Consider the following 26,268-nt stretch of genomic DNA (forward strand, 5'->3'; position numbering starts at 1 on the left):
AGCTTTTGCTCCGGTCTGTCGAGGATTTCACGAGCAGCGAATAGGGTCGCTCATGTTTTAGCTAGGGATGGCTGCATAAATAAGATATGTAAGGCATGCATGATTTCAGGTGCCACCAGAGTATGTCGCGTCGGTGGTAGCCTCGGAGTGTGTTTCAGACCTTTTGAATAACGAAAATGCTGCATCTACGTAAGCTTTACGGAAACTAACGGAAGCCTCCTAACTAATTAACTTTGACCCCCTTGATTTTCAAAAGGTGGGGACGCTTCATCCTCCAAACTTTAATTTAATTGGCCCATGTAACATATTACGTAAAACATTTATGTAGCATTACGTGGATGTAGCATTGCTTTTTGAATAATATGCAGCGAAATTTCCCCTCACAGAATTCTAACATACGGGTCCTACATCACAATATACACGATTCGACCTAATGTTGCTAGCATAGATGAGTAGACCTTCCTCTTTGATGAATGATGATGGCGCAAGTTGCCCACTTGCCCTACGACGCGATCTCCATTGAAGGCTAGCTGCGGCAACGTAAAGTTTTTACCATACATCGAGATCCTGAAACTGTGTGCGTGGGCACCGTCTCCAGTTGCAGAATTGTTATCTTGGAGATGCATGGTGACAGCAAGTAGACGTACTCCATGTAATTGCAGGTGCAAGCAGCGGCAGGAATCGCCGCCTCCTCATTTTCATGACCAGATGCCGAGCGCCATCAGTTCTGATAGATAATATTTTGTTGCGTTTGGCTGATTGCCCAGACATGCAGGAGACTGCTTGCGAGAAAATCTAGAGTTGTAAATGGTAGCAATAATATCCATAGCTAGAAAATCAACTGAGCGTGTTCCACATCTGTGAGAAGCCACTCTCAGCTAAGTACTCGAACCCATCTTGAGCAAACACACCACCCTGGGTAGGCGCCTCCCTCTTCACGTTGCCTTGCTCAAACCTGCTGAGCTGGCTCAGCACGTCCTTGATCGCCTTCCCCATGTGCTGCTGCTCCTGATCAGCAGCCATGGGCGCCATCCCCGGGATACTCATCGAGGTCGACGATGACGGGTGTGAGGAGGGATTATTGGAGAAGCAGGGCACTTGCTCATAACCCTCTAGGTTTTGCAACATTCCAGGATGGTCAAAGGCAATGTAGTTGTCAATGAGAGGAGGCAGTGAGGTTGCGACTGCACTGTCAATCTTGTAGCTGCTCCCTGTGGGTGGCTTAGCAATGGTTGTCCTGGTCTTATAGAAAACCCTACACAAGACCCAGTCCTCCTGTTTAACATGAAAAAATATTACGTACACAAGATCGTTAGACTGGAAAATGAATGGGTGAATTGGTAGCATCTGAAGTGATCATGAGATCAAGATTTTTTGCATCAGAATCATTTTGCAAAGCTTTGATAGTATGAATTGAAATGATTTATAATTTTTTGTGGGAAAATACTATAATTGTTTTTAGCCATTCTTATCATTTTGTGGGCGACAACTGTATGCTTTATGAAATTGTTGGAAAGTGACACGAAAGCGATAAAAAGGATAAAAACTTCTGATTCAATAATTTGCGCACAGGTCTATATTGTAGTGTACATCTAAAAGAGACCAGATCATCCTCATATTGTACGTAGCTGGCATGAGAGTGACCCACATGTAAGGAAAGCATCAAGTACAGACCAGGAACAGGAGGATCCCGGGCCCGCTAATCAACAGTTAACATCATGAACATATGTGCTGACTACCACGAATTTTCTAACAAAATTCAGCTAACTATCTGTTCGGGTGTCATCCTCTTAACACAAACTACACCAGCTTTTAGACACCTCCTGGTATTACTTAGATGGCACCTAATTATCACAAAATAAATGTATTAATTAAAAAGATGGCCAACTTATTTGTGACTCAACTGTAATTTTGGCGCTTTAATTCTACTAGCTAGCTAGCTAGCTAGATAGATCTTGAATTGAGAGGGCATATGCATGTATAGTGAGCTGGCTGGTCGTACTACATTATCCATTGCACATGTATTATAGAATGAGTTGGCATTCCAGTCAGTAGCCTCCACATGCGAATGTCACGTGAACCAAATGTTTTTTGTTTCTTTAGTCCGTACTTCTCATAAAATCTACCACATGTGAAACCAAACCTGCCAAGTTTCATTTTGGATGTCCCCTCCCCTCCTTTAAAAAAAAGTGCCACGAGTATATAGTTTTGTAGCTTGCGTACAATTTTTTTTGGGTGGAATTTCTTGCACTTTCTATTCATATGATGCATTATGCTATATGGGGAAAGGAGTGGAGTGTCAACTAGTAAGATGAATTTTTGGTTTACATGTATAATTATAATGACGATTACCTTCAATGGCAACTTCATATGATCGCCTTGCCCTTCCTTGCGGAATTCGTGCATGACCCACTCAGTCTTCTTCCCTTTAGGGGCTCTGCCTTCGTAGAACACCAGGGTTTTTCTCATGCCAACTAGCAACCCTTTCCGGCTTATCAGGCGGTCTTTCCCGGTGGCCTTCCAGTAGCCTGATTCAGTTGCTCTATTTGTTCTCTGCCCTGTAGCGTATTTCTTGTCCCTTAAGCTGTAGAAGTACCACTCCTTGCCGCCAATGCACGCAATTTCTGAATACAGTCAAGGAGAAGATTAACAAACAATATTGTAAAAGTTAGATGAACTATTTACAAAATAGTAATCTTTTTTGGAACATGCGCAAGATGTGCATCTATGATGTACCATGTGTAATGTGTAAACCCAAGTAGTATGTCTGACTACAGTACTCCATTTTCTAGAGGAAGTCCTAACATTAGATCCACATTTAAGTAAGGCGGAGAAAATGTCCATTAATAGGTAATAACATAATAGGGAGAATAATAGATATTTTTGGAACCAATGGAAAGGAGATCTATTGATTGGGGAAGGCATCTTGCCTATTCTTGTGACATACATCAATTATACATATCCTATCCTTGCTATATATATGTTCTTTCCATATGGCTTTGTGCATGGTGTGTTCTCTACTAATAGGCAAAGTGGAAGGCATCCTTTTTGTGTTAAGTTTGTCCCCGTCCGTGGGCTGTGAATTCCCTTTAAGGATGAGGCAATTTGGGGGAATATTTGATGGCATGGCATGAACAGGGACATATGCGGAGCAGGCCAGCAAGGGGCCAAACAAACTCATGGCTGTGAGAATATCCTTCTGTTATGGGGACGGGAAGGCGACAAAAGATGGAGGCAGACAAGGCGTGTGAATTTTGTTCTCATTGTAGAATAATTCCCAGAAACTATATGCATTCATCCCTTGATCAAGTCTACTATATCTGGAATATGAGGCAAAAAAAAAATACCGTGGAAAAAAATGATCTCTCTCTCTCTAGTGCTAGTAATATTTGAGGTGGTCTCACTCTGAAATTTTCTTGCCTTTGGATAAAAAAAATCAAATGGCAATTAAATTGATTAGGACATATAGAGAGGGGGAAAAGCATGGGCACGCCAAAAGGAAGGGCCAGAAAAGTGAGAAAAGAAGAGAAACGAAACGAAAAGGAGAAAAGGTCGGTTTCTAGCGGTATGGGAAGCATGCATGCATAGTTGCAATTTGCAACTTGATGAGATCGAGATTGTCGTGGTCACTTCAGTTATGGCTGGGACTGGAAACTACCCAACCACTAGCAGCATGCACACAGCGAGCCACCTTGGATTTGGATCGATGCAACTCAAGGAAACTACACATGCATGAGCGGAAAGGAACAAAGAGGGAAGAATTGTTCATGGTATTAACAGACTGAATATTAATGAAGGTAGCTAATTGAGCTGCATATAAATAGTACATGGTTGGTCCCAAGACCTTAAATTCAAGTTGAAACCAACAGAGCAATACATTTTGATGATATGCATGATTGAGAACCTTGGGCAATCATGCATACACACACACGGACAAATAACTTATTTCTGGGATGTGATTTCTTTATTAAAAATTGAACAAGGGTGTTTAATTAGCACAGTGGAGAACCGAAGACTTGTCTGTTTAGAAACGACCAAATCGTTGTTAGTTCCGTCAAAAGATATACACACCGGCAGAGATATCATACTACATAGGATGCTATATTTTCTTAAGGGGGTTTGGGACGTCATCGACTTGAAAAGAATAATTACGAATCAGCAGCAGCCAAACGGGAGAAGGAAATTGAATCAACGGATAAATAATCATCCCCAGGACCGAAGTACTGATGCATATGTATGTTTGATCCGGAAGACGATCACAAGCATATAGACACGAATACGCGCATGCTAGCTGGTGTACTTAAGCTAGAGTACTTGGGATTAGGTCTTACCGGGGAGGTCCCAGGGCTCGGTCTTGTTGAGGTCGACGTCGACCATGGCGGGGCAGCCGTAGATGCTCGCCACCGCCGGTCCGGCGCCGCCGCCGAGCTTCCTGGACAGGTAGTCGAGCACGAGCTCGTCGTCCCGCGGGTGGAACCTGAACCCCGGCGGCAGCCTCGCCTCCACCATGCTGAGCGAACTCATCGCTGCCGCCACCACGCGCGCCTTGGATCGATCCCCTCGGATCAAGCGGTCGACAGGAGCTAGCGAGGACCAGGCCGACGGCTGCTTCTGCTGCCGATCTCGGCAGTGGGGCCAACACAACAAGAAGCAGAAGCAGCAGCAGCTGGGTCCTGATCGGTATGGTATGATTGTACCGTTTACCGAGAGGGATGTCGAGGAGGGGCGCGAGGAGGACGACGGGTATTAATAGGAGCCAGCGCACGGGCACGGCATGGTCAGGTCAACTAGTTTTTGCGCCGAGATGGAGAGTGGAGGTGGCCGTGGCCGGGGCCGGGAAGGCTACGGCTCTACTACTATACTACTACTACTACGTACTCCATCCGTTCCTAAATATAAGACCTTTTAGATATTGCACTATAAACTATATACAGATGTACATAGACATATTTTAAAATGTAGATTCATTCATTCTGTTATGTATGTAGTTTTCTAGTGTAATTTTTAAAATGTCTTATGTTTTGAAACGGAGGGAGTACTACGTACGTGTAGCTAGGCAGATGGAGTACGTACGTACTCACCCAGCTAGGCATCTCTGATGGTTCGTGTAGTACGTACTCACCCAGCTGGAGAGACTTTTCCTCTCCCTCGGTTAGCGTGCCGGTAGCCAGGTGGCGAGGTTCGATTCGCCGGGCCGGTCCCGGCCGGTGGGCGCGCGATCGGGCGGCTGCAGCCGGGCCGGTGGCCGTGTCACGGTCGCCGGACGTACGTCGCCGGCGGTGACGTGGGCGGGCAGATGCATGCAGTCATGCAGACGAGATGAGAGATGCAGTCTGGGCATTTAATTCGAAGCGCCGACTGGCCTAATCACCTATCGGGCACATATCTTCCGGCCGGGTGGCTTTGCGGCGTCGCCTAATTCCAGTTTGCGGCTCGACGGCTGATCGGGAGACGGATCTGTTAGAATGAATCCTCATACTCTTTCATTAGATGAATATGGATATATATACAAGGAGAAGAGATGCAATGAAGAGGCATCTATTCGGGAGAGATGGCAGTTACAAGGGGAGATTACCCGATAATTAACATATGTTAATTAAACTCTAACACTCCCCCTAATCTATCCTTGTCCATCCAGAATCATCATCTTGATTAGAGGCTCCTCCAAAAACTTTGTGGGAAAAATATGAGGAGTATAGTGTTCGATATGTTGCCAAAACTCATTCAAAACCCAATGAAAAAAATAAGGAGAAAATGTCGCAACATATATGGTTATTGTCTCCTCTAACTCAATACGAGAAAACTCATAGAATCAAGAGAACAATAAATATGTCGTATATACTTTCCTAAAAACCCCGGTGGGGAAAACTGAAAGTATGATATATGATCTTGTGTTTGATATTACCTCGTTAAAAACCTTCATGAGAACCTATATAGTAAACTCATGGAGGGAAAAAGAGTATAATATGATGCATTGAACAGGAACAATTCAGGAAGATACTCCCCCTGATTCTTGCAAATTTCGAAGCCGGTCGTCACATACCAATTCCATGAACATGTTTCTGGAATGTAAAAGTTGGTAGAGATTCTGTGACCAAATCAGTCACATGATTTGATTTGCAAGAAATGCAATATAGCGATATTGCTTATTACGTAACCTGTTTGCATCTGGGCAACACAAGCAACATTATCTTTGAGATAATGGTTGGTGGATGTAGCCATGAGGTCTGTTTTTAAGACTCTTCATGAGAGGGCTACCACACCTAGTATGAACACTAAGCTTGTCTACGATCCGACATAGCGGGGATCTGATCGATGTATCCAATAATATCGGTGCTCACATTTCTGTGAAACTGAAAACCCAGGACATGATGTTTGATGCCTTGGAGATATCGAAAGATATTCTTGAGTACCAACCAATTGTGTTTGGTGGATCCAATGGCATTATGGAACGTTGAGTCCCAATATCTCATTTCCATCATCTCTTGGTCTATGTCTAGAGAATGAACTACCATGAGAGCTATGGATGGATAATATTTGTCCATAATGAATTTCCCTAATATATTATGGATATAGACAACATAGTATACCATAGTGTATAAATGAAGGTGCTCAAGTTGTAGCAACGAGCGGTATTTTGGTTTTCCCAAATCCTTCATTTTAAACTCCGTCATTTAGATGATTACATGTGTCGTCATTGCACACATACAAACATGGATAATCATCATTGTAGGATCGGAGTAATCCTTATGCATAAGGAACTCACTACGTCGGTTGTACCATATGTACCGACAACAATAAGTCGTATGGTGACTTACTGATTTTTACACAATGTATGTTGCATTTTGCATTTCAATTCAGAAGTGAGATTTCATCGGGAATCAATCATATACGTCTGAATCTAGTGAACCACATGGATATGTGATCACTACATCTATCAACTGCAAAGATAGATGATTATGTACTGTCAATGATATAAATTATCGGAAAGAGATTCCACCTCTGGAGAATAGTTGGGTATCTGCGTGAACCCTTGTGCTACAATACTTGCTCTATGTTTCACCACCTCGTTGTTCTCAATTCTGCTTCCAGAAGAAAACTGGTGAAAAGACCTCGATGACGCCTAGAGGGGAGGTGAATATGCTATTTAAAAACTTCTTCGGATTTGGCTTGAACCTAATGCGGAAATAAACTAAGAGGGTACTTGTCAAGCACAAATCCTAAATGCACTAGGCACTGCAACGTGTATCAACAACACGATCTACCCGGATGGACACAATACAGTTACTAACAAGCACAAGTAAGTTACACAAACTTACTTGAGCTATATCACACGACAAGTAGGTGAACAACACAAGATACTAGATCACACTATATCAACACGATGTATCAAGGGATGCAAGTATGAACGTGTGGATATAGAGGGTATGCTTGAATGATTAATCTTGTACAAGAAATGACCAACACAATATAATGAGCACAAGCAATATGCAATGTATGTATGCTCAAACAACACAAGTAAACCACAAGTAAGGAGTTAGGGTTAAGGATAACCAAGGTCACTGAGACGAAGATGTATCCCGATGTTCACTTCCTTGGAGGGAAGCTAGTCACCGTTAGAGAGGTGGATGTTACCACGAAGGCACACCAACGCCACGAAGGCTCACCCTATTCTTCCTTTGAGATAACACCACGAAGGCGTTTCTCAACCACTAGTGGTAAGCCTTTGAGGTGGCTTCCAAACCCTCACAAACTTTTCCGGGGGAAAACACACGGATTGATTCCTCTCCGAAGAACTCCTACCGCCTAGGAGTCTCCAACCTCCAAGAGTAACAAGATCACGAGGAATGCTCAAAACTTGCTGAAATCACAAATAGCTTGGGTTGAGAGAAGGAGAGGGAGACGATCTATCTTTTGATTGGAACAACTCTCAAAGGGGCTCACAAATGCTCTTGGGATCTAAGATTTGGAGTGAGCAAATGTGTGTGAGGTGGAAATGTGTTCTTATGAGGATAAGGCTGTGTTGGGCCACCCTCTCACGAAGTGGGAGGGGGGTATTTATAGAGGGGAGAGAAAAAGAGCCGTTGGGGACACTTTATGTCACACAGGGTCCGGACGTCCGAAAGTTGTCGGAAGTCCGGGCGTCCCCGAGGGGTCGGACGTCCGACAGGGGTCGATCGTCCGAGGCCTGTAGATACGACTGAAACTATTTTGAATTAAACAGCGACCGTACGTCCGACACGGGTCGGTCGTCCGAGGCCTGAAGATACGACTGAACCTATGTTGAATTTATCAGCCAACGGACGTCCGGAGAGGACTAGAAATCCGAGTTATACAACTCAACTTCTACTGGTGGTAGGTTCCGGATTTCCGACGGGTGTCGGACGTCCGACGCTCGGACGTCCGGAGGGAGCCGGATTTCCGAGATATAGAACTCCACTTCTACTGGTGCAGGCTTCCGGATTTCCGGGTCTTGGCCGGACATCCGGGCCTCGGACGTCCGGAGGGAGCCGGAAGTCCGAGTTATATGGCTCTGATTTTTCTGGTATAGGATTCCGTATTTCCGAACTAGTCGGTCGTCCGGTCCTCGGACGTCCGGAGAAAGCCGGATGTCCGAGGCACTGGTTCTGTTTTCAGATAACAACAAAACAGTGGAGATGTGGTCTGAGCAGAAAGTGATGATGTAGTTTGAGCAAGTTCATCGCAAAACCTGTGATCCCCTCTTAATAGTGCGGGATCCCTAAGGACTCAAGAATCATAAAAGAGTACTGATGATCCATACTTGAGTGTATACTTTTATTCGCGGATCATCACTCCGCACAACTAACGTCAAAGGAACTGATACCTTTGATTTAGCCCTTTCACCTGAGCTTGATGTTGTTGTTCCTTCTTGGCTCAAGTTGAAAGCAAGAGATGATGAAGTCTTCAAGTAGCTTTCCCATACATAATGCGGAAAGCCTAGCTTATGTATTCATCTTTATTTGTCCACCATGTGAACATCCACAAGAATCAAGCATGTAGTGCTCAGGAATGCTTATCTTGATCTTGTCCTTGTTAGCACATGAGGTTGTCCTTATCAACACATGATCATTGACAATAGTTTCAATGATATATTCGTGCTGATCCACTTGAACTTGCACACCACAATCTTGATGACGATCACCACTTGACGTCATCCTTCATGGGTTGTATGAGATCTTCCTTTTGACGCAAGCCCAATGGAAACACACCTTACCCCCACATAGGAGTCTCACAAAGAACATGGGTTAGTACACAAACACGTAATGGACAATGCTTACCATATCATGGGATCACTTGACCCCTCTCGGTACATCTTATACGCTTTGTGTGTTGATCATCTTGATTTACTCTTTGTCTGAGATCTTGATCAACCTAGTGTTTCTATGACCATTCTTTGGATAATACCTTGAATAACATCTTGGTCATCATATAAACTCCTTGAACCCGACAGATGGACTTCAAGAAATGCCTATGGACAAATCCTATAAATATAACTTAAGGCAACCATTAGTCCATAGGAATTGTCATCAATTACCAAAACCACATATGGAGATATATGCTCTAACAATCTCCCCCATTTTGGTAATTGAAGACAACCACTTCAAGAGAGTTTATATAAGGAAATAAGCATAACCAAGCACACACATACAAGGTAATAATGCATGTGTGCAAGATGTAAATGCTTACGCAATAAAAGCAAAACCCTCTAAACATATCCAAAGTAAACTCTCTGAACTTCTCCCCATTGGCATCGATTGCCAAAATGGACGACAAGTTTAGAAAGCCAAAATAGTAGGTGATCCTCCAAAAAGTGTGTACTTCTCAGCAAATGAGTGCAGAAAAATACACAAATACAATGATATGTAGTTGGAGGAAAACAAACTATATTGAGGACCCAAAGATTGCAAATAAAAGGATCGTATGTCACAAAGACATGCAAAGATGGAGGCAAGCAATCAAAGAATTCCAGATGGAACAAACAATCATATGGTCCTTCGAACCACATGAATAAAAGATATTATGATAGAAGCAAGCAATCAAAGAATTCCAGATGGAACAAACAATCATATGGTCCTTCGAACCACATGACTAAAAGATATTATGATAGAGGCAACATAGTGCTTTATCAAAAACTAGAGAAGCTCCCCATGATTTGTGCACTAATATGAGATTTTTGTATTTGAAACAGGTGCACAAAATAGGATCGTTGCTCCCCCAGAATTAATAGAAACACACAACGAGTGCAAGAAGATAGATGAGACAATAGGCATATCAATTGCACAAAACTAATGGTTGAGAAACATGTAAAGGAAGCAACTTAAGAATAAGCTCAACCAAAGTAATGTGTGTGAGTCATGGCAAAGCACTTGAGAAGACTTAAGATAAGGATGAGCATTACTCATCAACATAGTCTTGATGAATATGAGATACAAAGTGCAAGACATATCATTCCAACACACACATACTAGAAAATGGGTTCACAAGCTTACTAATAAACAAAATAAGAACCAACGCTTGTGACAACCCATTGTGAAGATAGGAAGTAAGAATCTTGTCAAGAGGAGGGATACTAATTGAAAATGGCAAAACCCTCATCAAGACAAACATGAGGAAAAATAATCTTCACGGCCAAAGAGTGCACCAAGATGTAGGAAAATAAGATACGCACTCAAAACAAATCCTTTCACGTTGCCACCAAAAACCGAAAAAGGAAATGCAGCGATGGACGTGAAAGAAAAGAGGATATCAATTAGAGATGTAACTTCTCTCATGTGACCAAGATTCTAAGTAGAAGACAATCATGATGATATATATATCCACAAACAAGGATGTACACACGAAATGGTTACAAGAAGGAAGAACACTAGATATCCAAAAGGGAAGTCATAAATATATCAATGAGATCTTTTGCTTGGAAGCATAGCACATGGCCTAATATTTTCTTATTGTATAATATGAACTTCCAACATACGAACATCAAAGACATCCCAACTAGTAGTAAGACATCATCGTTCGGATGCTTTGAGAAAGCAAACAAGTACTACAAGAATGAATCAAGAGATTCATGCCACGATGCAACCTGGAAAAGAAAAGACAGGTTGGGTCCTTTGCAAGAAAAGAATGCATGAAGTGGATACTTGTTACCGAGACAACATTGGGATTATGTAGTAGATAGTTGTTCTTTGATCATCCTAACTTGGCTCCAATAATCACATGGTCTCAACATCTTCCTTATAGGTGAGCCGAGCATCCAATGCATCTCCAGTTTTTCCTGGAACAACAAAAACAAACAAAATGGTGCCCAAACTCATTGGGACCAAAGAGTTAGAAAACCAGCAATACATAGGACAAAACTCCACATACATATGTGCATATAGATATGAATTTGAATTTCATGCACACTTTAGCCAATTTGTGACAAGTTGGAGTTTCTCCTATATATTGGGTCAAAGAAGGAAAGCAAGCAAAAGAAGTTGTATATAGTAGCTAGATACGCATGCTCAAGACTCTCAAGAATCAACTCAACACAAAGTTGATAAGTCACCAAAAGACAAGGTATCAAGTGATAATAAGATCCTAAAACAAAAGAACTATCACTTGAAGGATATCAATTAAAAGATACCTCAAGGAATGAGATATCCATTGACACATGCCAAATAGAAGGCAACAAGAAACCAATTGAAGGAAAACAAACACGAGGTTTCTAGTTTTCAAAAGAGAGCTAGGTTCCAACAAACCAAGCCCTCGACAAATTTTCATGATGGCACAAAGCATCATAAAGAGCAAGACTTGCCTCCCATCAACACACACTTGATGGGGATCAAAAGATTTTATGATGGGTGAATAAAGAGAGTGTTCTAAAGAAAATAGGATAGCTCCCCCAAGGGACGTGCATTATATAGAATTTGCATTTAAATACAAAACGCACACGATGGGATCATCACTTTCACTATATCTATAAAAGCACTAGACAGGTTAAAATAGATCCATAAGAGGCAAGGAAGACAAACGAAACACAAAATCCAATGTAAAGATGATTAGCAATTCCAATCACATGATGGGAATACCAATTGTCAAGGACAAGAAGTATTTTCGAAATGATACTCATTGGTAGATCACAAATATATCCAAGATCATCTTTACCCATAAAACGCAAGCATATGACACTTGTAGAGATAACATGCCACCTAGGAACAGGATAATTTACAATATCAACACTAAGTGGCAACACCTCAAATGTACACATTTTCTAGGTTTGTAATATGCACATAGCATATTACTCCCCCATAATGTGATAAACCAACAATATTAACAAGTGGCAAATTGAAACCAACAAGAGATAATTAATGGACCATATAGAATTTGAATTTCTCATGAGTAAGACATACCACATAGAAACTAGATAATCTTGAAATATCAAAACTAAGTGGTATTCCCCATGTATAGACATTTATAGGATTGAGAGGTGTGCAAAGCACATCACTCCCCCACAATGGGATAATCCATTAATCTCTCACAAGAGCCAACAAAAATACAAACAAGACACAAAAGGCTCAATACAAGACTCACATGTACATGATATGCAAACCAACATACCCATACTCGATTACTCAAGATAAGCAAGTTGGAAGCACAACATATACAAACGCATGCAAGGTACAAAACCACAACATGCAAAGGGGCAAGCACCTAACAATGTAAACAATTTAAGTATAAGTTACCGTAAGGAGGCACATTGGATATAAGATAGAAACTCGATAATCCAAATGACTTGGCTTGAGATAATATGAATGATGAAGACCCCTTAATTCTTCATTATGTATCCAAGTTTCTAATGTCCTCCATAGTCACCTATTGATCAAGTTTGAGCTTGTTGGTCCCCAACTACGTTGGGTCCTAAGAGGTTAATCACAGTAGGCTTGGAAACCCAAATGGTTCTTTTCTTGACACCATTTTGAGTACCAACAAACTTGGCAAACACATTGCCAACCTTATCATTCCCAAGGGAATAGGTATCATCAATAGTGATTGGGTTGGATAAGTTACCTCTCGTGAAAGACGAAGCGACGTGACCCTTCTCACGACATAAGTAGCAACATCTACCCTTTGTTTTCTTCCCAGTTGATTTGTCACCTTGGGGAGTGTTGATTTGGATCTTATTGGAAAGAGGCCTTCCTTCAACTTGTAGTTGAATATGTGATTGAGTTTGTGGCCGCTTCCCTTGTTGCTTGTGACTTTGAGACTTCGTCTTAAGAGGGCAAGATCTAACATGGTGCCCTTTAACTTTGCACTTGAAGCAAATGATTTTGGCCGAATTCTTGACTTGTTCTAGGCCCCTCTTGTTCTTGTTTGAGTTTGCTCCAACATCATTTTTGTCATTCGGAGATGTTTGCTCACACAGGACGTTGTTGAGTGTGGTCATCCCTTCATGACACTGTTCCAAGTCTTTCTTCAAAGAAGTGAGTTGGGCCTTGAGCTCTTCGATTTCCTCTGCACGGTTAGTATCAATGCAAGTACTAGAGGGAGTGTAAGCTTCAATGTTAGAGCAACAAGGCAAGGAAAGTAATTCATCACACGAGGTAGCAACATTGTGAGTAGACGAATTACGAGGACTAGCACATGGAAATATAGTACTTTGACTAGAGGTAGTGCCATTTTCCACATGAGGCTCACTTGATGTTACCTTGGTGATGATAGCCTCATGAGCTAACTTGTGCACATTATGGGATGTTAGAAGATCGGCATGAGAGCTTGTGAGCATTACATGGTTTTCTTCCAACTTCCCATAATTGCTAGTTAGTAAGTCAAGTTGAGCACGTAGCTCAACATTCTCCTTCAATGTTGATACTTCAAAAGAGATAGGGTTAGATGTACAAGTATCATCAACAACATGAGAGGAGTAAGTAGCAAATAGAGACTTCTCATGAGTAGATTGAAGCTCCCCATAGATCTTAGAGGTTTTGATGAGCTCTCCCTTGACATTATTGCATTCAAGGAGAAGGACCTCAAAATCCTTTTTAAGTTTATCATGAGCAACTTCAATCTCTCCTTTTGAATATCTTAAGTCTCTACATGCTTGATGACTCTTCTCAAGTTCATGTTCAAGTCGTTCACTTTTAGCTTGTTCATGATTAAGTGAATCATTACAATTTTCAAAGTAAGCAAGAACATCTTGGAACCTTTGAAGAGCGTTATTTTGAGCTTTATGAAGAATTTTACTGATCACATATATATTTTCAGTCAAGTCATCATCATCATCCTCATCACAAATATCATCGTTATTGCACAGGGAAGATGATACCTCATTATTACCTCTTGCCATGAGGCACATGTGAACTGGAGGAGTTGATGATGATTCTTTTGGTGAATCAGATTCTTCATTAGTCAAAAGTACTTCATATTTCTTGACTTCCCCTAAATGGTTAGTCATAGAGCAACTAGGAAGAAACAAGATATTTTGATCAAGAGGACACGAGGAAGCAGGCATATCACCACAGACATTTGTCGAGGAATCTTTAGGTGAAATGCATGACCTATCAGCACAATAATTTATGCTATGTGTGGTGCTAGATATGCTCGTGTCCATAGAGGCTATGACATTTTCATCAACATATATTTCTTCACTCACCATGTCATTACCTTGTGAGATTGAAGATGCTGAGGTGTGCAAGCAATCGGATATGGAAGTAGTGGTGGACTCTTTAAGATCGAAAAGAGTGAAGAGCTCATGCACCAACTCCTTCATCATAATACAGTCTTCATCAAGATTGGACCCGCCATATATATCTTCAAGTTTAGTCCAAACTTCATGAGCTGACTTGCAAGTCGAGATAGACTTAAACACTTCAGGACTTATGGTTCGATGAATGGCAAGAAAAGCCTCACAATCAAGATACATTTCATTAGTAGATGAAGATGCATCATCCTTTTTGTCGGCAATCCCTACAAGAACAATTCGTAAAGTATTTGGGCCCATGGCCCGAAAGTGATGAAGCATACGAATTCTCCATAGGGTATAATTTGTGCCATCAAAGTCAAAGATGCCATTGTGCACTAATCCAATAGTCGACATCGATACTCTCTAGGTCGTGAAACCTAATTAAAGAGAGACCTAGATCTGATACCAATTGAAAAGACCTCGATGACGCCTACAGGGGGGGTGAATAGGCTATTTAAAAACTTCTTCGGATTTGGCTTGAACCTAATGCGGAAATAAACTAAGAGGGTACTTGTCAAGCACAAATCCTAAATGCACTAGGCACTGCAACGTGTATCAACAACACGATCTACAAAGATGGACACAATACAGTTACTAACAAGCACACGTAAGTTACACAAACTTACTTGAGCTATATCACACGACAAGTAGGTGAACAACACAAGATACTAGATCACACTATATCAACACGATGTATCAAGGGATGCAAGTATGAACGTGTGGATATAGAGGGTATGCTTGAATGATTAATCTTGTACAAGAAATGGCCAACACAATATAATGAGCACAAGCAATATGCAATGTATGTATGCTCAAATAACACAAGTAAACCAGAAGGAGTTAGGGTTAAGGATAACCAAGGTCACTGAGACGAAGATGTATCCCGATGTTCACTTCCTTGGAGGGAAGCTAGTCACCGTTAGAGAGGTGGATGTTACCACGAAGGCACACCAACGCCACGAAGGCTCACCCTATTCTCCCTTTGAGATAACACCACGAAGGCGTTTCTCAACCACTAGTGGTAAGCCTTTGAGGTGGCTTCCAAACCCTCACAAACTTTTCTGGGGGAAATCACACGGATTGATTCCTCTCCGAAGAACTCCTACCGCCTAGGAGTCTCCAACCTCCAAGAGTAACAAGATCACGGGGAATTCTCAAAACTTGGTCAAATCACAAATAGCTTGGGTTGAGAGAAGGAGAGGGAGACGATCTATCTTTTGATTGGAACAACTCTCAAAGGGGCTCACAAATGCTCTTGGGATCTAAGATTTGGAGTGAGCAAATGTGTGTGAGGTGGAAATGTGTTCTTATGAGGATAAGGCTGTGTTGGGCCACCCTCTCATGAAGTGGGAGGGGGGTATTTATAGAGGGGAGAGAAAAAGAGCCGTTGGGGACACTTTAAGTCACACAGGGTCCGGACGTCCGACAGTTGTTGGAAGTCCGGGCGTCCGCGAGGGGTCGCACGTCCGACACGGGTCGGTCGTCCGAGGCCTGTAGATACGACTGAAACTATTTTGAATTAAACAACGACCGGACTTCCGACACGGGTCGGTCGTCCGAGGCCTGAAGATACGACTGAACCTATGTTGAATTTATCAGCCACCGGACGTCCGGAGAGGACCGGAAATCCGAGTTGTACAGCTCAACTTCTACTGGTGGTAGGTTCCGGATTTCCGACGGGTGTCGAACGTCCGGCGCTCGGACGTCCGGAGGGAGCCGGATTTCCGAGATATAGAACTCAACTTCTACTCGTGCAGGCTTCCAGATTTCCGGGTCTTGGCGGACATCCGGGCCTCGGACATCCGGAGGGAGCCGGAAGTCCGAGTTATATGGCTCTGATTTTTCTGGTATAGTATTCCGGATTTCCGAACTAGTCGGTCGTCCAGTCCTCGGACGTCCGGAGAAAGCCGGATGTCCGAGGCACTGGTTCTGTTTTCAGATAACAACAAAACAGTGGAGATGTGGTCTGAGCAGAAAGTGATGATGTAGTTTGAGCAAGTTCATCGCAAAACCTGTGATCCCCTCTTAATAGTGCGGGATCCCTAAGGACTCAAGAATCATAAAAGAGTACTGATGATCCATACTTGAGTGTATACTTTTATTCGCGGATCATCACTCCGCACAACTAACGTCAAAGGAATTGATACCTTTGATTTAGCCCTTTCACCTGAGCTTGATGTTGTTGTTCCTTCTTGGCTCAAGTTGAAAGCAAGAGATGATGAAGTCTTCAAGTAGCTTTCCCATACATAATGCGGAAAGCCTAGCTTATGTATTCATCTTTATTTGTCCACCATGTGAACATCCACAAGAATCAAGCATGTAGTGCTCAGGAATGCTTATCTTGATCTTGTCCTTGTTAGCACATGAGGTTGTCCTTATCAACACATGATCATTGACAATAGTTTCAATGATATATTCGTGCTGATCCACTTGAACTTGCACACCACAATCTTGATGACGATCACCACTTGACGTCATCCTTCATGGGTTGTATGAGATCTTCCTTTTGACGCAAGCCCAATGGAAACACACCTTACCCCCACATAGGAGTCTCACAAAGAACATGGGTTAGTACACAAACACGTAATGGACAATGCTTACCATATCATGGGATCACTTGACCCCTCTCGGTACATCTTATACGCTTTGTGTGTTGATCATCTTGATTTACTCTTTGTCTGAGATCTTGATCAACCTAGTGTTTCTATGATCATTCTTTGGATAATACCTTGAATAACATCTTGGTCATCATATAAACTCCTTGAACCCGACAGATGGACTTCAAGAAATGCCTATGGACAAATCCTATAAATATAACTTAAGGCAACCATTAGTCCATAGGAATTGTCATCAATTACCAAAACCACATATGGAGATATATGTTCTAACAACTGGTGTAGGTATTTCTTATGAATACCTTCTCACTACTGAGCAATATCATTTCTACCTAGATTATACCCTTTGCTTGAGTTCAGTCCGAGTGTTGTTCACACTTTGCCATGGCCATGGTCTTTGGATCTGAATCATTTGCAAGGTTTTCCAATCTAGTTGAGAAATGTATGTCGACAATTGTAGACTTTCGATTATATGTTTCTTCAGAATCTATATATCAATATATAGTTGATGGAAATATCGTTACCCATGGTGACTGCTCGCGATTTCCCAATGCAATTGAGTCGGGTATTCCGATGTCCAAGTCATTATGTGCACTATGACCTGGGTTGGTGGAGGTTTCCCATCCATTGGGTATACCACCCATTAGGTGTCTGTCAATGTGAAGTTGACTTGCATTTACTGATTCATAGGCCTTGATATCCTTGCTTGCAAGAAGCTTGATCCTAATGTACTTTTGCCATACATCTCCCCCTGTTGCATCGAATGGGGAGTGGAGTGGTTTTTGTTGGTACCTCCACTCTTTCAGGCGTACTTTTGAAAGGATCGTAGGATTGTGTGACACCTTTATATCGAGTAAATGAATCTGGCAGGTTATTTGCAATAAGCTACAAATCTTCTGAACACATGGTTCAGATCTTTGAATACGTGAATTTGAGGCAGAAATGTGTTGAACATTCCACTAATTTCCTGGCATTCTTTATGGTACTTGAATTCTCCCCCTAATGCCTGGAAATATTCCTCATTGAATCAGCATACTGGCCTTGAATAACTCCCCATGTGAGGGGTTTGAGGTATTGACGGTAATACAGTTATTCCTCACATAGATCCCAACTATATGTTGAGGGGCCAATGATGTATGTCGGGTGGTGATATCGGTATGCAACCGAATTATCGCAGATGGGAAATACTTGGTAGATTTCCACGTATCAAAGATAGAGAGGAATAATATTATGCAGTTCTCTCATGAGCGTGTAAAACTGCATGACTCCAACGTAAAGTTGGTAAGTTGCAATTCCAAAGTAAAGATCATGCAATGAGCTTAATTCTTTGGATAAGATTCTACCAAACCATTTTGAGTCTAGTCAAATAGGACAAATTGCTAACCTTCAATCCAAGGATCATAGAGAAGGCACTCAAGGAGAATTCTGCAATGTTATCCATTCGATTTGCTTGAAATCGATGTCAGGATAATGAGCCAATGGTTTCATGTGGATAAATCACACTTGAGACAATCATATTAGATATGTCTTTTAAAACCATGGAATACCTGAATGGTCTAGTCAATGGATGAGAAGAGCCACTCACCTTGACTTGATGCGTTCAAGGAGTCTGGGTGGTTCAGCGTAGATTTTAAGGTGCGTGAGCCTTAAAATTAGCTTCCCTGTGTCACTTGTAGTACACATAAAATCCAATATTGTTAGAATTTAGCATCATAATAATCATAAACTATTGAAATTGCCGATAGTTCCGGTTTCAACCCAATATCTTGATGACCAAGGCGAGTATGCCAAGTTTGTCATGTACAAGACATTTTGGGGAACTGTCTTGGGCGCAACATGTGCTACGAGCTGTGTAGTATGTGTAGTACAATCCAGATGATACATAGAGAATGTGCTTGCCATATCCATTTCATATGGTAAAGAGAAGTCATTTCTCTTTATTGTCATCATAAGTTTCTCTATGGAAACTGTTTTGACGGATATCTCTATAGTTTAGTAGGTTACGAGTTAAACCAAGAAGCAATAAAGCATCCTGACATTACTCGAGTACCCAGAGGGATAGTAAATATGGCTCGAGTTGAGCCAACAAATACCTCATCGCGTCTAGCGATTTTAAAGTATCTCCTTTCTCTCAACGAGAGTGAAAAACATTGGACTTCCCTGAGTATAGAGTTTGTGGTGCATATGTCCACAAGGCACATATCATATTTCATTGGATTAACGCCCATAGAAATCTATATATAGACATGAAGATTCTCAATATGAAAATTACAGTCAGATATATATATAATACATATAAATGTATTTGTACTAAAGTGCTGATACAATATATTGTGATATACAATATATGATGACAAAATACTTATGTTGTTGATACAACATCATAAATGCACATAAATAAATATTGAGCACTCAAGAGATTGAGAGACTACTCATAGTCTCCAAACATGTCAGTTGAGGCATAATCAACCACACGTTCTCCATGCCCATAGGGCCCCGTCATCATTAGTGATGTCAGGTTGAAGGTTGAAGTGAGCTTCAAGCCTTTTCCCTTGAGTTCATTGTATCCCAGGAACTGCTAATACATAATACCCAGATGCTAAGATCTGAATCCAATGCTTTATGATATATAAGACACCATTTTTCTGTTAGCGGTGTGATCCTTACCAGAGGCCTGGATTGCACACTTTATCCTACGAGAGACAAGAGCGATCATGATGTCTATGGCCCAGATAGGACAATGGTGGCCATTGAGGGCGAGTGCCTCAAATTCTATAGCCATATTTTACCGCTATGGGTAAACCAGAGATAATCAATTTACGGTTAGTAAATTAAAGATCATCATGGTTGATGTTGTAATGAACTTAACAAAATCAATGGGTATTCCAAGAAATTATCTTGAAACCATTAGTGTGAATCTCAAATTGCTAAATATGACACCTTGAAGATAATCTTCAAAATGGAGTAGATCTCGCAGCAGTGAGAGTATAATCTGATGAAATCAGTAGATACTTACTCGTAATGCCTTATGTCATGAATTAGTAAAATGTGTGGGAGAGCACTTTGTAAAGCAAACATAATATCGAAACCACAAAATGTAGGCTTTATCAGTAGTGGTGATAATCTGCAAAGCACTAGATCTACACACTACCTTATGGTCCCAAAAACATCAATTTGAAAAACAACACTTGGGATTTTGCACATCAATTCTTGCTTGTATCAAGCCAAAGGCTCAATGAAGATGAATTGATTCTATTTGCAAGAAATTGAAAATCTCAATTGCAAAAAGACGTATTAATCTCAACATGTGTTTAACATGAAATTAGATACATCATAGAAATATTCCGGAATATCTCGTATTCAACGAAATAATAGTACTGCATAGGTACTCATATTATCTTTGCAAGAGATTAAAATTTCAATTGCAAATGGACGTAATTAATCTCGACACGTGATAAACGTGGACATATATTACGTCAACTTGAGATCTGGAATACATCTCAGTACTCAACAGATATATACTACTATTGCAATGAATAGTAATGATGTTGCAAACTTGATGCTCAAGTGAAAAACTTGAATTGTATAGACCTCAAATTAAATGAGATGATCTTGTAGCAAGTTGCAAGATAATTCAGCGAGGTGAATTAATATTTTACGAGAGAAAATTAATCTCGATCGCAATGAGATTGTTTTGCGAAAGAATAAAATTCTCAATCGCAAATCAGTACTCTAGACGTACTGAATTTATCTTTGAAAGAGATTAAAATATTGTTAGAAGTGCTGCTAGAACTAGTTTGCTAAAAGCTGAAATGTTTTTAGCAATTAAGCAAATGAACGGGGGTGATGGTGGCCCAGTACGCTTGCACATGGGTCAATTAAGACACCATCGCTAGCACTAGCACGGTCAACAAGTCAGGTAAGAGAGAGTGAGAGAGAGAGCGACCAGAGAAATCCCCAGTAGCATCCATCCCCGGGAATGCGATGCGGCCGAGACCAACACATGCGGAGGCTGTCATGGCAGATGCTTTACCAACCACAGCCGCCCATGGCTTCGATCTGAACCTCCCCCGTCTGCTTCTGTCGGACGACATGGGAGTGCTCGAAGCGCCGCTGCTCCGTCCTAACCCTATCAAGGCAGGTGCTTCACCGGCGACGGGGGGAGGGACCACCGAGAAGGCCACCGAGAAGGAGGAACCACCGAGAAGGCCAGGCGGCCACGGCGTGGTCCTGCGCGACCACGACCAAGGGCGGGCAACGAGGCCATGGCGGGGGCGGGCGGGGCTGACCACGGCTTGGCGCGAGCGGGCGCGGTCAAGCGCGAGCGAATGCAGCCACGTCCTGGCGCGGGCGGCGGCCGGGCGTGGGGCGCGGCACAGGGAGGCGGCCGGGCGAGGAGCGCGGCGCAGGGAGGCGGCCGGGCGGACGGGCGCTCGGCGCGGCGCAGGTGGCCGCGTCGTGCGGCGCGAAGGCCGCATCCAGCGCCATCGGTAGCCACACCGCAGGAGTGGCTTCGTCCGGGATTTATTTTGTCTTTCTTACTATTTTTATTGAATTTACCGTCCACCGACGGGTGCAGATGCACCTGAGAGCCGAAACACTACTTTCCCTATCGTGATGATTAGTTTCCTTCTGAAGGAACCAACCTATAAAGGTTCAAATCTACCATGTTATCATCTACATTTGTAAGTGTTAACAAAAACTAACAACTTATTCAAGAAGTGATCATCGCTCCAATTCAAATAAAGTTTGGAGCTATAATCCCTGGAGTTAACTTTGAACCAACACCATTAACTAAGGAACATCATGTGCACGTTAACACTGTGTGACCTAGCGAGAATAGACATCATGACTTTTTAGATAGAGAGAGTACAAACCAATTTCAACTGCCACTGTTGCCATCTACCCCCTCGGTCTCATAATATAAGAGCGTTTCTTACACTAATGTGTAAAAAATACTTTTATATTAATGGGACGGCGGTAATACCTTCATATTGCTCTGCTCATGGGGAACAAACAAAGGAGAATCCATTAAGAGAAAGCGGCATTGCATTGTTTATGGTTCACCCCCACACCACGTTCTCATTGATGGTTACCATGCGTGACACAACAACGTTTAGCATCTACGCCACCTGGACTCTACATGCCTATTATTGGTCATAGATGGAGCCCTAGGGCGACCCACTAAGACGTTACTCGTTGGCCTACAGAACCGCACTCCACACAGTGGCCTTGTATCGCATCCCTAGCATTGCTACACCACTACTATACCATGGAACCAAACCTGCACAGTCTAGGCAAGCGTATGCTAAATCCCATCAAGTCCCCGTGTACACATCGACCAAGGCGTCCTATTGTAGTTGAATGTAACCATGACCACCGTCCCTAAACACTCGGTCGCCTACTCCGACCGAAAAACCACATCGCTTTTTTTTTTTTTCAGTGGCAGCACTTTTAGGGGCTGTTTGGATTGTGACTATCTTTGCCGTATCTTACCACATTATTTTTGTCACACTTGCCTTACTTGAGTTGCTTAAATTGTTAGCCACACATTGGCTTGCCTAAGGAAATCTTGCCACACTTTTTGTGTCTATGACAAGTGGGGTTTAGTACTCATTAAAAAAGAGCTTTTTTATGGTACCCTATACTGCTAAAGATGAAGTAACCAGTATACAATCATCCATAGTTGATTGAATGAGGGTAGTCTCGTCAGTTTTTCGTTTTCCAGAATAACTCTAACCCATGAGCGTTCTAGCTGCCCACTCAGACGTAGCTTACCCTCCGCCTGCGATTCCGCCGTCATCGTCGTCGAACTCGCCGCTACGTCCCTGTTCCCAGCTCGCCCTAGCCATTGCCCTCCGCCTTGAACTTGAACGAGACCGTCGGACGCTGTTCGACCTCGCCGCGGTGTCCTCACACCTCCAGCCGCGCCTCCCACCGTGCACACATCATCCTCATACGCCCACGTCCAGACAGTATAAGGCACTACCCGTCGAGAAACTACAGATCGCAACCTCATCTTCTCTTCCTTTGATGCCATGAAATACTAAGTCTAATTTCCAAGCTAGCAGGCGCCCGATGGCCGCGAGGCGACACCGCCGAAAACGAAAGAAGAGGAGCTCGTTGTAATCAGACAATTGCACCATACCACCGAGCGCTTGGTCCATGAGTATGGCTGATGAAGGGACGCAAACGAAGACGAGATGCGGCGGCCTCCGCCGGCACAAAGAAAGGGTAGGAGTCATGGAGAGAGGCCTCGTCGAGGAAGACGATGCGCGGTAGTGGTCGACGTGCTCCCGAGGCCGAGTACTGAATGTGAAGCCGACGAGGCAGCCACCGGAATTCTAGCCGACGGGAGAATGGGTTGCCTCGGTCGCGAGGCCGGCTGATTGTTTTCTCTTCCTAAATCACCCTGGCAGCATTTACTGTTGGACGCAGAGCGGCTAGTGCTACGGAATACTGCCCGCGATGATACTGGCCCTGTTGAGCAGTATGGATCAATCAGCACCATTGGATTTCAAGAATAGATGGTTCATATCTATTACAGGGTACAGTAAAAAAGCTCTTAAAAAATGCTTGCCTTAGGTGTGGCTAGAACCAAACACCCACCTTACTTGATCAAACTTGCCTAAGATAAGTTATGGCAAAGTGTGGCTAGGAACCAAACAGCCCCTTAATAGGCAAAGAGGTAGGAGAGGTGGGAGAGGAGGGGTGAAGGCGATCTAGCCCCCCCCCCCTCCAAGTCCCCGCGTAAATCGGCTAAGGCGGCCTATTGTAGTTGAATGTAACCATAACCACCGCCAAGGCGGCCTATTGTAGTTGAATGTAACCATGACCACCGCCCCTAAGCACTCAGTCACCTCCTCGGACCGAAAAACTCCGTCGCCTTTTTCAATGGCAGCGCTTTTAAGAGGCAAAGAGGTAGGAGAGGGGGGAGAGGAGGGGCGAAGGAGATCTAGCCAACCCCTCCCCCCCCCCCCCCCCCCCCCCCCGCCGCCCCGCCCCAACAACCACCACCCTTCCCTTGAGTCGGTGGAAAAAAGTGATGTCAGAGTCCGTTCTATTTCATTGACTTGGACCTTGATGTACACTTGCTCTGCTTTTGCATATTATAGTTTAATTTGTGTGTCCAACTCAACTAAAAAAAAAAATCTTGTGTAGGGAGTACGTGTTGGTTTATGTGCAACTCATCACGGGCCATGCACGAACCAAGTGCGAATGGTGTACCAATTATTGGCTTGCCTTTCTGTTAAGAAAATTGCATGCGCAATTTCGATGCCCTTGTGCTGTTGTGCGCCACCCAAATCTACATATATATACGTACGTGCCCACAGCCATTTTGGCTACATAAAGCTGTACTTGGGATATAGCAACATCTTTTGTCCAGGTGAAGCTTGAAGGGAGAACGTGAGCTGGAGATATAGCATGCATGCATGCAAACAAAGCGGAGTGGCGATCGCCGAACTGCTAAAGTGGTCAGATACTTCTGCCTAAACAATTGAGCTTCCAAGCTAGCTATGTGCATCCTGCACGCCGTGTGCACGCATTTTTTTCTCTTTCAGTGTTCATCCCGACGAAAAGCAACTTTACAAAAAGATTGTGCGTTCCACAGCAATCCATCTCGGTCGCGCCTCGCATCGATCTTCCTCACGAATCATAAAGCATATGATCTACTATCATTGTTTGGCCGAAGAACAAATTAGCGGATGATGATTACATGGCCAAACAACAAGTAGTTGTACCCTCAAAAAAACAAGTAGTTGTACCGTGGTGGCAGGTAAGTTAATTAACTCTCTCTCTTCCGTACACATTCGAGAAGAATAACCTGAACTCTTCCAGCAACCGCACGTACGTGTCGACAGAGGCCGGCCACTCAGATTAAAAAGTAACAACGCAGGGGTGATTGTGATTTCGAATAGAACACGTGCTCAACCGTGCGGGCCGGGACGGCGTAGGTAGGTGCGTGCGAGCGGATTATAAAACCCAACGTGTGGATCGATCGAGGGTCTACGTCAACGTCGGGCAAATACGTATTTTTTATTCCCGGTGTACGTTCTGGGTGAAGTACGTATCTTCCCAACGAAGACCGGTCGAGCGAAGCTAGGCTAAGCTACCACCAGGCACGACCAAACCTAGACAAGCTTCGAAAAGGCAAAGTCGTACGTGTAGTCCCATCGAATCACATACGCTTAGACATACCCATCGAGCCTGACCTATCGCGTGCGCACGGTGCACGTACGTATACATACGACTTATACGAGGATAAAACCACGTGTGTGTTCAAGTGAAAACGCATTTACTTTGAGTTTTCGTGCACATACCCTCAAAAAAAAAAGTTTCGTGCACGGGTGGGGTACGCACGCACGTACTGTATGCTAGTAGTATCTCTGATGAAGCTGGCGGACACATCGGCCGTCCCGGGTCCCGACACATGGCCTGCGCACTGCACATGCATGCCTGCTAGCTTCACGGCCCCATCCCGGACGTCGCCATCCGATCACGACGGATCGGAGCCGGACGGCGTGCGTACGTGGATCCTCGCCGACGACGCATGCGGCCGGCCGCGCACAGTGCGCGCGTTGTACGCGTCCGACGCCGGGACGGACGGCCGGCCAAGTTGTCGGTTGTTCTCTTCCGGCGGCACCGGAGCAGCAGGCTTGGGACAGGCCGGCCGGTCGATTATATTCCCAGGTTTTGTAACGCACTGTGCGATCGCGCCCGCGCGTCATCGGAGGCAGCAGCACCTACAGTAGTAGTGTGGTACGCCCGTGATGCCACATCAACCTCGTCGCCGCTGGCGCTCCGATGGCCAAGTTTCCGGCGAGTTCAGGCGCTGGGCGTCTCGATCGACCGCTGGCCGGGTTTGGCCGGAGGCGCGCGCGAGGGTTTGGCCGGCGCTGAGCTCACGGCCGC

General features: G+C 43.5%; 1 protein-coding gene across 1 annotated transcript; it reads right to left on the reverse strand.

Moving 5' to 3' along the window:
* Positions 1–346: 346 nt before the first annotated feature.
* LOC123412805 (NAC domain-containing protein 21/22-like) lies at positions 347–4,737 on the reverse strand. Its single transcript, XM_045105748.1, has 3 exons — positions 4,332–4,737; positions 2,353–2,624; positions 347–1,275 (listed from the first exon to the last, which is right to left on the reverse strand). The coding sequence occupies exons 1-3, from the start codon at positions 4,522–4,524 to the stop codon at positions 838–840; spliced, it is 903 nt and encodes a 300-aa protein (XP_044961683.1). The 5' UTR covers positions 4,525–4,737; the 3' UTR covers positions 347–837.
* Between the last annotated feature and the right edge of the window lie 21,531 nt (positions 4,738–26,268).

This window comes from Hordeum vulgare, chromosome 7H (assembly GCF_904849725.1).
Source record: "Hordeum vulgare subsp. vulgare chromosome 7H, MorexV3_pseudomolecules_assembly, whole genome shotgun sequence".
NCBI classification, from domain to species: domain Eukaryota; kingdom Viridiplantae; phylum Streptophyta; class Magnoliopsida; order Poales; family Poaceae; genus Hordeum; species Hordeum vulgare.

Bases quoted from the DNA above. Each gene is read 5' to 3' on its own strand.
- LOC123412805 (XM_045105748.1), bottom strand. From the start codon at position 4,524: ATGAGTTCGCTCAGCATGGTGGAGGCGAGGCTGCCGCCGGGGTTCAGG. The intron at 2,625-4,331 runs GTAAGACCTAAT...GACTGTATTCAG, and splicing joins CGAGCCCTGGGACCTCCCCG to AAATTGCGTGCATTGGCGGC. The intron at 1,276-2,352 runs GTAATCGTCATT...CATGTTAAACAG, and splicing joins ATATGAAGTTGCCATTGAAG to GAGGACTGGGTCTTGTGTAG.